The 14,985-nt window shown below is 40.3% G+C and overlaps 1 protein-coding gene across 2 annotated transcripts in view; it reads left to right on the forward strand.

Moving 5' to 3' along the window:
• The window catches only part of LOC108718348 (T-cell differentiation antigen CD6), a 40,340-nt gene that overhangs the window by 19,013 nt on the left and 6,342 nt on the right, over nucleotides 1-14,985 (forward strand). The window contains exons 6-10 of one of the 2 annotated variants that reach the window (XM_018266110.2): nucleotides 2,073-2,186; nucleotides 3,642-3,722; nucleotides 8,505-8,588; nucleotides 9,679-9,786; nucleotides 11,769-11,840. In XM_018266110.2, the coding sequence (XP_018121599.2) occupies nucleotides 2,073-2,186; nucleotides 3,642-3,722; nucleotides 8,505-8,588; nucleotides 9,679-9,786; nucleotides 11,769-11,840 (459 nt within the window). The remainder of the gene's footprint in view (nucleotides 1-2,072; nucleotides 2,187-3,641; nucleotides 3,723-8,504; nucleotides 8,589-9,678; nucleotides 9,787-11,768; nucleotides 11,841-14,985) is intronic. The other variant, XM_041565162.1, reaches the window with a different exon arrangement.

Genomic DNA, 14,985 nt, shown 5'->3' on the forward strand with positions numbered 1-14,985 from the left:
CACCTTTCTGCCAATAAAGTGCAACTGTATATCCCTGCATTTATCTGCCTTTGAGTGCAAGTGAAATTCTTTGTTCTACGTCCAAAACTGCCCCCATACTCCAGATGAGGCCTCACCAGGGACCTATAAAGAGACACAATTATGTTTCATCCCTTGAGTTAATGCCCTTTTTTATACAAGAACTTTATTTGCTTTAGTAGCCACAGAATGACACTGCCCAGAATTAGACAACTTGTTATCTACAAAGACCCCAAGATCCTTCTCATTTAAGGAAACTCCCAACACACTGCCATTTAGTGTAGAACTTGCATTTATATTATTTTTGCCAAAGTGCATAACCTGCATTTATCAACATTGAACCTCATTTTCCAGTTTGCTGCCCAGTTTTCCAGTTTAGACAGATCACTGTGCAAAGTGGCAGCATCCTGCATGGAACCTATAGTTCTGCACAATTTAGTCTCATCTGCACAAATAGAAACAGTACTTTCAATGGCCACCTCCAGGTCATTAATAAACAAGTTGAAAAGCAAGGGACCTAGTACAGAGCCCTGCGGTACTCCACTAACAACACTGGTCCAATTAGAAAATGTTCCATTTACCACCACTCTTTGTAGTCTATCTTTTAGCCAGTTCTCTATCCAGGTACAAATACTATGTTCCAGGCCAACATTCCTTCATTTAACCAGTAACCTTCTGTGTGGCACTGTATCAAATGCTTTAGCAAAGTCTAAGTAAATCACATTCACTGCCATCCCAGAATCCAGGTCTCTACTTACCTTCTCATAAAAAGAAATTAAGTTAGTCTGACAAGATCTATTACACATAAAACCATGCTGGAACAAACTCATAGTATTATGATTTGCTATGAAGTCCAGTATCTTATCCTTTGTTAACCCTTTGTAAAGCTTTCCTACCACTGACGTCAGACTAACTGGCCTATAGTTTTGAGGCTGAGAACGGGATCCTTTTTGAATAGAGGCACCATATTAGCAATTCGCCAGTCTCTCGGCACTATGCCAGATCTCAATGAATCCTGAAAAATTAAGTAAAGAGGTTTGGCAATCACAGAGCTAAACTCGCTAATTACCATGGGATGAATACCATCTGGCCCCGGACCTTTGTTAATCTTAACATGTTCTTGTCTCTTTTGAATTTCTTCATGTGTGAACCATGCATCATTAGTTGTATTACTAGAATTGGGACTGTTAAGAAGGAAACCTTCACTTACTGGTTCCTCATTTGTGTAGACAGATAAATAATTTTGGATTCTTTTTACTGCTTGCTGCAATATCCTTTTCCATATCAATTTTAGCTTGCCTTATAGCTTCTTTGCATGTTATGATCACTATTCCCTAAATGCCCCTCACCCACACAAATGTTAGATATGAGTTCAGTATTATTAGCTATTACAGGTACAAAAGAGAGTTATTCCTAGTAGATTCTTGAACGAGCTGGAATAAAAAGTTATCATTCAGCATATTTACAAACCTACTAGCTTTTTCTGTCTTAGCAACCCCATTACCCCAGTCAATGTCTGGATAATTGAAGTCACCCATAGTAACAACTTGACCCAGCTGTGAAGCCGCTTGTATCTGCAAGAATATGAGCAAGTGGGATTGTCTCTTCCTGGAAAAACGATTTTGATTATTCCAGCCGCCACAAATGTGTTGGCATATTGTCTTCCTTAACCAACACCAAATCTCCATCCTTAAATAAGGATGCACATCCTCCTCGCTTGGAGTAGTGAGATGATCCAGAATTTTGTTCCAAGCACTTGCTAGTATTTCCAATATAGAAGGAGGTCACTGGCCTGCAGAGCTTACAGTCTAAGTTGGTGAATGGCATGCAGGCCCAAGTGCTGCTGTGCACAAATATTTAGCTATTTAGGAATTTGTCCTATGAAGACTCTATAACATTTGAAAAGACATCAAAATAAGAGAAAATGTGCAAGAAGTCAAAACCCTAAACCCCACGCCCGAGCGAATCATTAGATGAATTCATGTTGAGAGGAATATTTTAGTTTTATCCTCCGCTGTCAGAAATACATTGGATTTCTTGTTCCTTATTCCCAGCAATCCCAGCGTTGCGGCTGCCTCTCTTCTACGTCTGTATTGGGCTCCTTGTGCTGCTCCTGCTCTTGATTCCCGGGTTCTTCCTGATGATCTGGAAGCTTCGCAGAAGACAAGGTAAGTTCTGTTGGGCCGGCCCAGTCAAAAGCATTTGTGTATTCAAGGCGGGGGTGAAGATTCCTATGTTTGATTTTACATCACTCATATGGCTAGAATTTAGCCCTTTCAGTGCTTTGGCCAGTTAATATTGGTGTGCTGCTCTTAAAGGGTTAAATAATCTGTTGAGATACCAAACACAATCTAACACACACACACAAATATACACACGTGTTAATGTTCTGGAGCCTTAGCATCATGCTTCTCTCTTGTACCTGCTGACATTTCCAGGAGACCCCCAGGTAACAATGCCAGGTCACCCCCAAACGTGACATCTTGGAGCAGTCGACTGGAAGCTGCCTGTGTTGCTTGTGTGTCAGACTGTGCCATTCATGAGATAACAGAGGGGAGCAGGTAGTTTAACCTAGTGATTCCTGTCCTTCAGACGTCCTTGCCAATCCAAGTTTAGCCAATAATGTCCATGAAGCAACTTCTCGTAGACCTCAAATACTCCCCATTATCCTTCTTTCACCATTTTCTTTATTCAGTGTATCCAAAATATTTGGAAAGTGGCCCATCCAGCAGGTGCTTTGCATGTATGAGAGCTTGTGGAACAATAGCTTGGAGAACACATGGACAATTGCTTTCAATGGGCTTTGCTAAGCTTCCTCCAGGGTTTCCTTTATGTAGGTACCAGGATTTATTCAGAGGTGTCCCATTTCTCTGTCGCCCAAGGCCATCTCAGATGAGAATCAAGGTGGCCAAAGACTGTAGGGTTTTCAAAGGATCTATTCGTTAAGCGTTTTAAGCGATATTGTCTAGTTGAAGCGAGGGAAACTGTGGGGAGCTGCCACTTGGCCCAGCTAACAATTGGACAATGGATACATTTCACTGTGAATGATGGAAATATTCTGACCTGACCAATAGATTTTCTGACCAATGAAAAATCATTAGACGCAAAATTGCTCGGTGCCCACTAACCTCACAATAATTTGACAAATTCTCTGGATTGCACTAAAATTGGTAGAGAAATAAATTGTCTGTTAGGCCAAGAAAATAGAAAAAAACAGCATCTTGGAGGCACATTAGGGGCTTTTCGAGAACAGCACTCAATAGTAAAATCCAGGTCCCACTGAGACACATTCAGTTACATTGAGTAGGAGAAACAACAACCTGCCAGAAAGCATTTCTCTCCTAAAGTGCTGGCTCTTTCTGAAATCACATGACCAGGCAAAATGACCTGAAATGCACCTACACACCAATATTACAACTAAAAAATAAATGTATTCGTTCAAGAATAAAATGTTATATGGCAGAGTGAACTATTTGCAGATAAACAATGTAATTTAGAAATAAAATGACACTATAAAAATCCCAATAGAATCCCTGTAAGAAATGAGGGCTGGGAGGACACATGCAACTGCTTGGAACCATCCATTCTTAATCCCACAAGTTTTTTTCCATGATTTTTTTCAGGGATCTCACATGATCATTCCCCATCATTCCCCGTCACTACATTAAGTGATCCCTCAGTTTCGGCACAGAACAAATGGTCAGGTAAACCAACTTTTCAGTATTTCCCACTACACATGTTATAATAAAGTGGTTCCACAGCTATTTCATGATTCCACCAATGAGTCAGGCCTATCTCTGGATTCTATATCATCTGAGTCAGACTCAGTCAGTGATTGGCTGATGGACATGGAAGAAGGGAGTAGGTACAGGGCTGACCATGGCTTGGGCTGATGTTTGTGTGGCTCCACGTGGCTCCGCAGTGAAGAACTCAGTTGCCCACACTCAGAATGTCTTTCCCTGCTAGGGTTGCACCTGCTGGTAAAAATGATAGTTGATCCCAATGTTATTAATAGAGAAAAAATGTAAATATATAGATAGGCGGTATTTATTTCCAGAAAAGGTGGCAACCGTTTTTCCTGCAGATGTTTCATTCAATTGCTTCTCTTGTGTCCTAGCATGACATGTCCCTAGCACTCCCTTGCCCACCCAATACAGGGAAGCAAAAGATCTCAGTTTTACTTCTTACAATACTCACTGCCCTCTGGATCAAGAAAATAGTCACAACCACATTTGGCAAATTGGGCAAAAGGGAGAATTTTCTTTTTTCTTATTCTTTGGTGCGTCCAAAACTTGCTATGAAATATGTTACAAGTACATCTCTAAATAAAGTGATCCCTCTACATCAACCTTATGCCCAATTCCATTAGTTAAGGAGAATTTCATGTTAAAGAGCTGTAGAAAAATCACAGGACTCTTCCCCCATTCATTTCTGGCCAACCAGCTCCTGTGCCTTAGCTGCCTCTGCTGTGACATCATCCAACCCGGTTACAGAAAAGTGAGAGCTCCGATTGGCTGGGAGTGGGAAAAAAACTTGAGGCCTGCTGAGAGCCTCCATGGTACATCTGGGAAGAGGGGTAGCCACAGAAAGTGCCCAATATACAGTGTTGGTCACCAGTTGCTGTAAAGAAGCCACTCCTGGCCAGAGAGGAAAAGAATGTCTAAGAATGTCTCTGCTAAGCCAGGAGGTGAGACCTGGAGCCCTAAGACAGAGTTTCAGACCCAACCTAGAAGCCTGGCCCAAATGAATAAAGTAGTGAGTTTGCTATACTAGAGTCCCCATTAGAAAGGGTCCCTGGTGCTTCTTCATACAAAACTGTTTAGATTTCCTGCACCTTCTAAGGTCCAAGGTTGTAGCAGGTAAAATACAAAATATAAAAGGAAGGCATAGACCCACCCATAGTGAATCATTACAATATTAATATTATAATCTTTGCTGAAATTCTGGCTTTGAGTTTTATTCATGTCTAGTGGAGCTGGTGCAAGTTGACTGATAGAGCTGAAGGCAGATCCATGATGGAAGGAAAGTCTCACCCAGAGAATAGGGTCCACTTCTCCCCTCTCTCCTTTATCTGATCTGCTTTCCTCCTTGTGTTAATGGGTGAGACCAATGCAGCCAATCATAGAAGCTTTGTCTGGGGGCAGTGCTGGGGGCACCTGGGAGACACAAGCACAATGGCAGCACCGTATTCTCCAGGGGAGACAATATATATATATATATATATATATATATATATATATATATATATATAGACAAAGGCTGGGGAGTCAGCAGAAACGTTAGGTGCGCCCTCAAGGTATATATATATATATATATATATATATATATATATATATATATATTTATATAGTGAATAAAGTACCCCCTCTTGTAAAATATAAGGATATTATAAGTTACCAAGGAGTTTCATGACCATATAAAAGTACGAGGCCGAAGGCCGAGTGTTTTTATACAGGTCATGGAACTCCGAGGTAACTTCTAATATCCTCATATTTTACAACAGGGGGTACTTTATTATAATACACAAGTTTCAGTGAGTCATGTAACAGAAATGACATCAGAACTCACCGTTTATAACTGATGACATCACTACTCACCGTTTATAAGGATATAATTTACAGGATATTCATGGCTTTTGTGTATTATATATATATATACATACACAGTGTTTTCTCTATATCATTGTAAGTGGAGTTACACACACAGTTTAGTTTCAAACTAAAGGAGGTTCAAACGAGGTCAAAAAAATTTTTTATTCCTGTTTTTGTTCTGTAACTTGGATAACGAGAGCTAACAAGATTGAGGTCAGATGGTTTGGGGGGAGGAGAACAACAGGAGGACAAGACAGTTAGCTGGGTGACAGTTACAAAATCTAGTGTGGGCAAAAAGAAAATGGGATGTATAAACCCTAGAGCAGCCTCCAACAGATTCGCCAGATTGTGCGAAAAAGATGGGAGTGTGAACTCTGGATTGGCAATTCCACATGGGACTGATCTTTCTAACAGCCGGGAGACCAGTTTCACTAGTAGTGGTGGGGAGCAGAACAGCCTCTCTCTAGTAGTGGTGGGAAGGAGAGCAGTTTCTCTAGTAGTGGTGGGGAAGAGAATGGTTTCTCTAGTAATGGTGGGGAGGAGAGCAGTTTCTCTAGTAGTGGTGGGGAGGAGAGCAGTTTCTCTAGTGGTGGTGGGGAGGAGAGCAGTTTCTCTAGCAGTTGTGTGGAGGAGAGCAGTTTCTCTAGTAGTGGTGGGGAGGAGAGCAGTTTCTCTAGTAGTGGTGGGGAGGAGAGTAGTTTCTCTAGTAGTGGTGGGGAGGAGAGCAGAGTAAGGCCTAAACAGATTGTGTATAGGGTAATTTGTTATCCAGAACAGTTTGCTGTCTTCCTGGTGGCAAGGTTGGCATGTGGTTGATCGGATAGACAAATTATTGGGTGGGGCTGGGCATGACCCAACTGTCAGTGCATATCGGTACTAATGACAAAATAAATGGTAGATGGAAGACCTTAAAGAGTGATTTCAGGGATCTGGGCTATAAAATTAAGAGAAGGTCTTCCAATGTAATTTTTTCAGAAATTTTGCCAGTGCCACGTGCAAGTTCAGTGGGAGTTTAGGAATGTAAATGTGTGGCTCAAGTCTTGGTGTAGGAAGAAAGGGTTTGGGTTCCTAGAGCACTGGGCTGATTTTACCTTGGGTACAACCTATACAGTCGTGATGGTTTGCACCTCAATGGAAGGCGGTCCGCGGTGCTAGGGGAAAGAATGGCTAAGAGGTTGGAGTAGTGTTTAAACTAGGCAAGGGGGGTGGTGGGTGAGATAAAAATTATGGGGATGCTAAGGTAGACAGGGCAGTGGGATTAGTAAGGGGTCATGGGGGAGGAGTGAGGGGGGCATATAGTTTACCAGCTAAGGAGGTCCCTCTGTTACAGGTTCATAGTAATGCAAATGTCAGCGAGAAAAAATTATGTACTTGAAATTCTGATATAATTGGTATCACTGAGACCTAGTTGGATAAAACATGTGACTGGACTGTTAATTTAAATGGTTACACCCTTTTTAGGAGGGACAGAGGGATTAAATAGCGAGTTGAGTAGTGTGTTTGTATGTAAAGCCTGAATTAAAGCCATGCGCTAAAGAAATAACCATTGATGGCACTGGGGGGTGGAATCCCTATGAGTAGAGATTTCAACTGGGTAAAAGGTTATATAACCCTATTTTGGTTACACTCTCTCTTAAATAGAGATTAACCCTTTGCAACCCAGGGCCCTGGAACTGGGATTTACAGCACAGTGGCCCCACTTAGTGGCCAGTGTGGAATTACACCTCAGGTGAATTCCACTAGGAAAATTAAATACACTGTTTGCAGTAAAACCAACTATAACTTTATATAGCAAAGAAATATTAAATATTAGTGCAAGCAGCAACAATATAAACTCTGACCTGGGGAACCTGTGTGGACTCCCCAACCCATGGTACATTGTTTTAATGCCACAGCCTCATACTCCACTGGAAAATACCCATTAGCACAGTTCAATCCTTCGCAATTTGTCCCTTTCCCAAAGAGAGAATATGTAGCGCTACCAGCCCCCAAAGTACCTCTCCCTTTGGACTAAGTAGCTGTTTCCACATGGCAGGTACACGAGCAAGACCTGTCCTCACCCTGGGGAATCACAAGTGGCCAAAGTATCTACACACAGGAGATAGAAACTGGGTTCTCTTTATGTCTGAAGCTCAAATGCTTATTCAAAGCAGTGCATGCTACAGCCGTCTGTCAGCTTTCCTTCGGCACTATTACCCTGCAGCACTTGTACTGACCCTGCTGTCTGTCTCATCCTCTCTCTGGCTCTGGCTGCTATAGTAGGGGCTCTTTTATCAGCTCTGTCTGTAACCCTGTGCATTGAGCTCCAAAGTCAGACACTCCCATGGCTCCTCCTCCTCTCCCAGGGATGCACTGAGGCACCCAGCCAATCGGATGGCTCACCAGCCTGAAACTGAGCTGGATGATGTCACAGACAGAAAATCAGGGGAAGGACTTGTGTGATCCCCTACAATTTCAAAGAAAATAAATGATCATTAGGTGCTACAAACCACCTCTTAGAAGTTAAGAGAATGAAGCCCAGTTACTTTTATAAATAAAAGCAGCTTCACAACTAAGTCAAGTTATTATTATGGTTGACTTCAATCCAGACATTGACTTATGTAATGGGTTTGCCAATTCAGTAAAAGCCAGTAAGTTTGTAAATCTGCTGAATGACAACTTTTTATTCCAGCTCGTTCAATGTTGTGATGATGTGATGCTGATTCAGTTAATGACTATAAGAGGGACTTGGAGGATTTCTTGGACAGACATAATATCAAAGGCTATTGTGATATGATGTTATGTGCTTCTATTTCTATATTTATTTATTTATGTGTGTATGTGTGTGTATATGTGTTTGTGTGTGTTTGGGGGCACTTGTATTTGCAGTAACTCGGCACCTTTTTCTCCCGCCAGGTGTCCCCACAGCGACTCCTGCAATGGTTCTGACTCCCATGAATGAATATAATGATTCCGTTCCGGTGCGGGGGAAGCAGCCAGGTGAGAGACCCCCTATGAACTGAATCAATCCCATCACTCACAACTTTATGACAGTTGCTCCCATTTAACTGATACAAAACGCCAGGTGACCAACAGAACCTACAGAGTCGCACACAGGAAGTTTGTCCCCAATCAGTAATAATATTGATTTCACACCAATATCCCAAAGACCTTCATTAGAAAAAATAATCTGCAGAAATCCATGGTGGGAATGATACTGTTATTGATCTAATTATCCCAAAGGCTGACTATCTAGTTGCACTCATGTTGTCTTAAATAGAAGGAAAGGTACAATCACTGCAGGAGGGATGTTGGGCACCCCATCATTATCACTTGATATTTATATATATACCTCCAGCAACAAGTCACTGTGTGGCCATTGCAATCCCAGGGCTTCAGGCAGGGGGTGACACATACAGGGCTCCCAGTCTCAATACAATGAAATAACACATTACAGTCAGTAAATATTTGGTGGTATCCCCTACTGAGAAATGCACAAGCTATAGGGCATGTCACATGCAACTTACACAAGTACATTATTCACTTGGTGTAAAGCAGTGCAGGGAAAGGTGTTTGCCAATTTGCTGCCCAGTTCTCCTGTGCAGTCACATGACTCCCAATATTGCCCATACAAAATAAGATTTAAAAAAATTCCACCAGAATCTTAATGAGACCAAACTACCACCTCTACCTGGGAAAGAGAGGCATTAGAGACCCCAATGGCAGAATCAGAACTTATAGAAAGGAGCAGTCTGAGGAGCATTTGCAAGAACAGTTTGAGGAGCAGTTTAGAAGCAGTCTGGGGAGCAGTCTCAGAAACAGTTTGAGGAGAAGTTTTAGGATTAGTTTGAGGAGCAGTTTTAGAATAAGTCTGAGGAGCAGTCTCAGGAGCAGTCTGAGGAGCAGTCTCAGCTGTGCAGACCTTCCCTCCTTGAGGATCTGAAGATAAGGCCCAGGGGCCAAGACTTCACCTGAACAATTTCATTTTCCTCTCCTGTCCTTGTAGAGGTGCCTCAGACTCTTCTTTTATATTTGACAAACTAGCCAACAACTTCTACCTGACATTCATAACCAATCCTTTTCCTTCCAGTACCAGTGCAGATTCCTGTTGTGCCCCAAGCTGTGCAAGTCCTACAGAGTGATGATGATGATTATGATTTTTGCTCCACACCTCCAGTAGCTCTCTCCAGCTTTCATGGCACGTATCTATGGTAACCTTGCACCCCTTTGTACCCACCCCTCAAGCAGAGGAGCCAACCATCATGGGGAACTGGCAGGCAACACAATAATAGACCTTGCCAGGCGCATAATACAATGATTTCTATAATTGAACAAAAGTTATTTAGATATTTCATTGAAAAATATCCCCCTTATATATTTATATATAGTGATCATATCCCCCTTATATATTTATGTATAGTGATCATATCCCTTTATATATAGTGATCATATCCCCTTTTATATTGATATATAGTGATCATATCCCCTTATATATTTATATATAGTGATCTTATCCCCCTTATATATTTATATATAGTGATCATATCCCCTTATATATTTATATATAGTGATCATATCCCCCTTATATATTTATATATAGTGATCATATCCCCTTATATATTTATATATAGTGATTATATCCCCTTATATATTTATATATAGTGATCATATCCCCTTATATATTTATATATAGTGATCATATTCCCTTATATATTTATATATAGTGATTATATCCCCTTATATATTTATATATAGTGATCATATCCCCTTATATATTTATATATAGTGATCATATCCCCTTATATATTTATATATAGTGATCATATCTGCCTTATATATTTATATATAGTGATCATATCTGCCTTATATATTTATATATAGTGATCATATCCCCCTTATATATTTATATATAGTGATCATATCCCCTTATATATTTATATATAGTGATCATATCCCTCTTATATATTTATATATAGTGATCATATCCCTTATATATTTATATATAGTGATCATATCTGCCTTATATATTTATATATAGTGATCATATCTGCCTTATATATTTATATATAGCAATCATATCCCCCTTATATATTTATATATAGCAATCAAATCCCCTTATATATTTATATATAGTGATCATATCCCCCTTATATATTACATATAGTGATCATATGTCCTTATATATTTATATATAGTGATCATATGTCCTTATATATTTATATATAGTGATCATATCTCCTTATATATTTATATAGAGTGTCCATATCCCCCATATATATTTATATAGAGTGATCATATCCCCTTATATATTTATATATAGTGATCATATCCCCCTTATATATTACATATAGTGATCATATGTCCTTATATATTTATATATAGTGATCATATGTCCTTATATATTTATATATAGTGATCATATCTCCTTATATATTTATATATAGTGATCATATCCCCTTATATATAGTGATCATATCCCCTTATATATTTATATATAGTGATCGTATCCCCTTATATATTTATATATAGTGATCATATCCCCTTATATATTTATATATAGTGATCGTATCCCCTTATATATTTATATATAGTGATCATATCCCCCTTATATATTTATATATAGTGATCATATCCCCTTATATATTTATATATAGTGATCATATCCACGTATATATTTATATAGAGTGACCATATGCCCCTTATATATTTATATATAGTGATCATATCCCCCTTATATATTTATATATAGTGATCGTATCCCCTTATATATTTATATATAGTGATCATATCCACGTATATATTTATATAGAGTGATCATATCCCCCTTATATATTTATATACAGTGATCATATCCCCTTTTATATTTATATATAGGGATCATATCCCCTTATATATTTATATATAGTGATCCTATGCCCTTATATATTTATATATAGTGATCCTATCCCCTTATATATTTATATATAGTGATCATATCCCCTTATATATTTATATATAGTGATCATATCCCCTTATATATTTATATATAGTGATCAGCCTCAGCTACAATGTAACTATGAAGCAATAGAAAGAGAGTAAAGTGCAGAGGCTGGGGGGCAGTATACATGTATGATGTATGTATTATGTTGTGCATAGAGAATCATGTGATGTCTGCTCCCTCTGATTATACTTTATGTCCAGACCCAGCGCTGAGGAGAGACGTGAGACAGAGAGGGGCAGGGGCAGAAGAGCAGGACTGTGTTGGGAGACAAGGTACAGATCCACCTCACTCTGTTCTATGTATATTCGTGTAGTACCCAAGAGCCAGGAATATCCTGTAAATAATATCCTTATAAATAGTTCTTAAGGCGGCCATAGATGTTACAATTACGATCCTGAGGCCATTGGTTTTCAGTGCAGATGTGTTAGAGCTGAATTGTCAGATATACAGATAGAAACAATAGAATTGTACTTGTACCCAATGATTTAGCACCAACAGTGGCCAATGTTCAGGTGCCTTTAAAGGGGCCTGATCAAACTTTATCTGGCCAGTTGGATCGATGAGCCGATCTCTATCCAAGTCTTCTGCCTATATCAGTCGGCTCATCTCCCACCATACACGCCTGAAACAGTGTCTATGGCCACCTTTAGTGATGTAATCAGTGATAATCAGAGCTTAGTGATGTCATCTCAGTGAGTCACATGACTCACTGAAACCTGTGTATTATAACAAGCACCCCCAGTTGTACAATATGAGGATTTTAGAAGTCCCCTTGGAGTGCCATGACCTGTATAAAAGCACTCATCCTTCATGTTCATCTACTCCATGGAACTCCTCGCTGATTTATAATATCCTTATATTTTATACTAGGGGATACATTATTCTTACTATATAGTGATGTTACAAAGCAAAGCTGTGAAAATTAAGCTAAGTTACAATGTATTTAAAAGATGTGAAAGAGAAGAATTGGGGCACTAAATGATGGGGAGACAACCTGGTGGGACTGCACATTATTCATTCAAGGCCCAAGTCTCTCCAAACCAGACCCCAAAACACTGTGATTTCAATTGTCATTTAAGCACCAATATGTTTTTGGATGAGAGACAAAGATGTGGAGCACATGAAAAGGGTAGTCTGTACCTCCTTAACTGGGCCCAGTTACCCAAATCCGTCTGTACCTCCTCAACTGGGCCCAGTTACCCAAATCCGTCTGTACCTCCTCAACTGGGCCCAGTTACCCAAATCCGTCTGTACCTCCTTAACTGGGCCCAGTTACCCAAATCCGTCTGTACCTCCTTAACTGGGCCCAGTTACCCAAATCCGTCTGTACCTCATTAACTGGGCCCAGTTACCCAAATCCGTCTGTACCTCCTTAACTGGGCCCAGTTACCCAAATCCGTCTGTACCTCCTTAACTGGGCCCAGTTACCCCCCCTATAAGGACTAGAACCCTGTGATTGGTGAAAGGCTGCAGTCACTTATTGGGCTCATTTAAATTGATGTAAAACTCAAACATTGTCACATTAACTACACAGAGTCCCACACGCTGTATATACCTCATATTGGCTTAACTCCTCCTGACCAACCTCAGTGAGCAGCCATCTTGCTCATTTCATCCCCAATGGGGCAAATGCCTCTCTGGGCCATGAACTGGTCCTGGTCTCTCCAATAAACTTCTATAAGGCTTCCTGCAGACCTAAATGATTTCTATCCAGACCAGTGTCACTGCCTATAGTGATTGAGCAAACGTAGAGATGTGCGGTTCAGCCTCAGTCTGCATCTCCAGTGGATTTAGTGTTCTCTTAGGGTTTCTCTCTAATAAAAGAAAAATAGCAAATCTGCTTGTTTCTTTTTGACAATGTTAACGGAGAGACCCAAAATAAATTATGTCTATAATGTCTATATGTCTATAATGAATACAATGTTCAGAATGTATATGATGTATATGATGTATGTAATGTATATATCAGTATATAACCAATCCTGACTTCATACACTTCAAATTCATGCTCTCCTGCTACAATTGAGCTCTATCATTAGCTAAAGAACAACTTCTCTTCTTTATTCTTCACTCTGTTCTCTAAACCACAGCAGCTGTTTGCCACATTTAACTCACTCCTATGTCCCCTCCACCTCCTCCACCTATTAATGTTACCGCCCAAGACCTTGCTCATTTCTTTAATGAAAAAAATCGATCTCATTAGGCTGAGCATAGCGTCCGACAACAATCTCAGACCAATGTGCAGTCCACTCACATCTACTTTGCACTCCTTCACCCCTGCAACTCTAGATGAAGTTAGTAAACTTCTAGCCTGCTCAAAACCCACCACCTGCTCCCTTGACCCCATACCCTCTCGCCTTCTCCACCCAATCTCTGATACACTCTCTCCTGCACTTACCCACCTATTCAATCTTTCACTCTCTACTGGTACCTTTCCATCATTATACAAACAAGCACTAATCACTCCTATCCTCAAAAAACCTTCCCTTGACCCCAGCTCTCCCACTAACTATCTACCGCTCTCCCTTCTTCCATTCGCATCCAAATTACTAGAAAGGCTTGTTTACAAACGCCTGATCCAGCATCTCACTCACAACTCCCTCCTCGACCCCCTGCAATTTGGCTTCCACCCATCACACTCGACTGAAACTGCACTCACCAAAGTAACCAATGATCTTCTATTGGCAAAGTCTAAAGGTCATTATTCCATTCTAATCCTTCTAGATCTCTCTGCAGCCTTTGACACAGTTGACCACACACTCCTCCTTGACATTCTACAATCATCTGGCATTCGGGACACTGCTCTTTCATGATTTACATCTTATCTGTCTGACCCGTTCCTTTAAAGTTTCCTTCTCTAACTCTACTTCTACTACTTTCCCACTCTCTGTTGGAGTTCCTCAAGGCTCTGTTCTTGGCCCCCTGCTGTTCTCGCTCTATACAACTTCACTAGGAAAACTCATTCAGTCATTTGGACTTCAGTATCACCTTTATGCTGATGACACCCAACTCTACTTGTCTACTCCTGATCTTTCTAATTCTGTCCTTTCCCAAGTCACAGACTGTCTCTCTGCTGTCTCCTCCTGGATGTCTCAGCGCCACCTGAAACTGAACCTTTCTAAATCAGAACTCATTATATTTCCTCCAAGATCTTCCCCTGTCCCTCAGATATCACTCACCGTAAACAACACCACCTTTCATTCCACCACACAGGCTGCCTAGGAGTCATCTTAGACTCTCATCTGTCTTTTTCACCACACATTCAAACACTTGCAAAATCTTGTCGTATTCAACTGCGCAACATTGCTCGAATACGACCCTATCTCAGTTCAGAATCAACTGAAACACTGATTCAGTCTCTCATCATCTCCCGCCTTGATTACTGCAACTTACTCCTCACAGGTATTCCAACAAGTC

The sequence above is a fragment of the Xenopus laevis genome, chromosome 5S, assembly GCF_017654675.1.
Source record: "Xenopus laevis strain J_2021 chromosome 5S, Xenopus_laevis_v10.1, whole genome shotgun sequence".
In the NCBI taxonomy this organism is placed as follows: Eukaryota; Metazoa; Chordata; class Amphibia; order Anura; family Pipidae; genus Xenopus; species Xenopus laevis.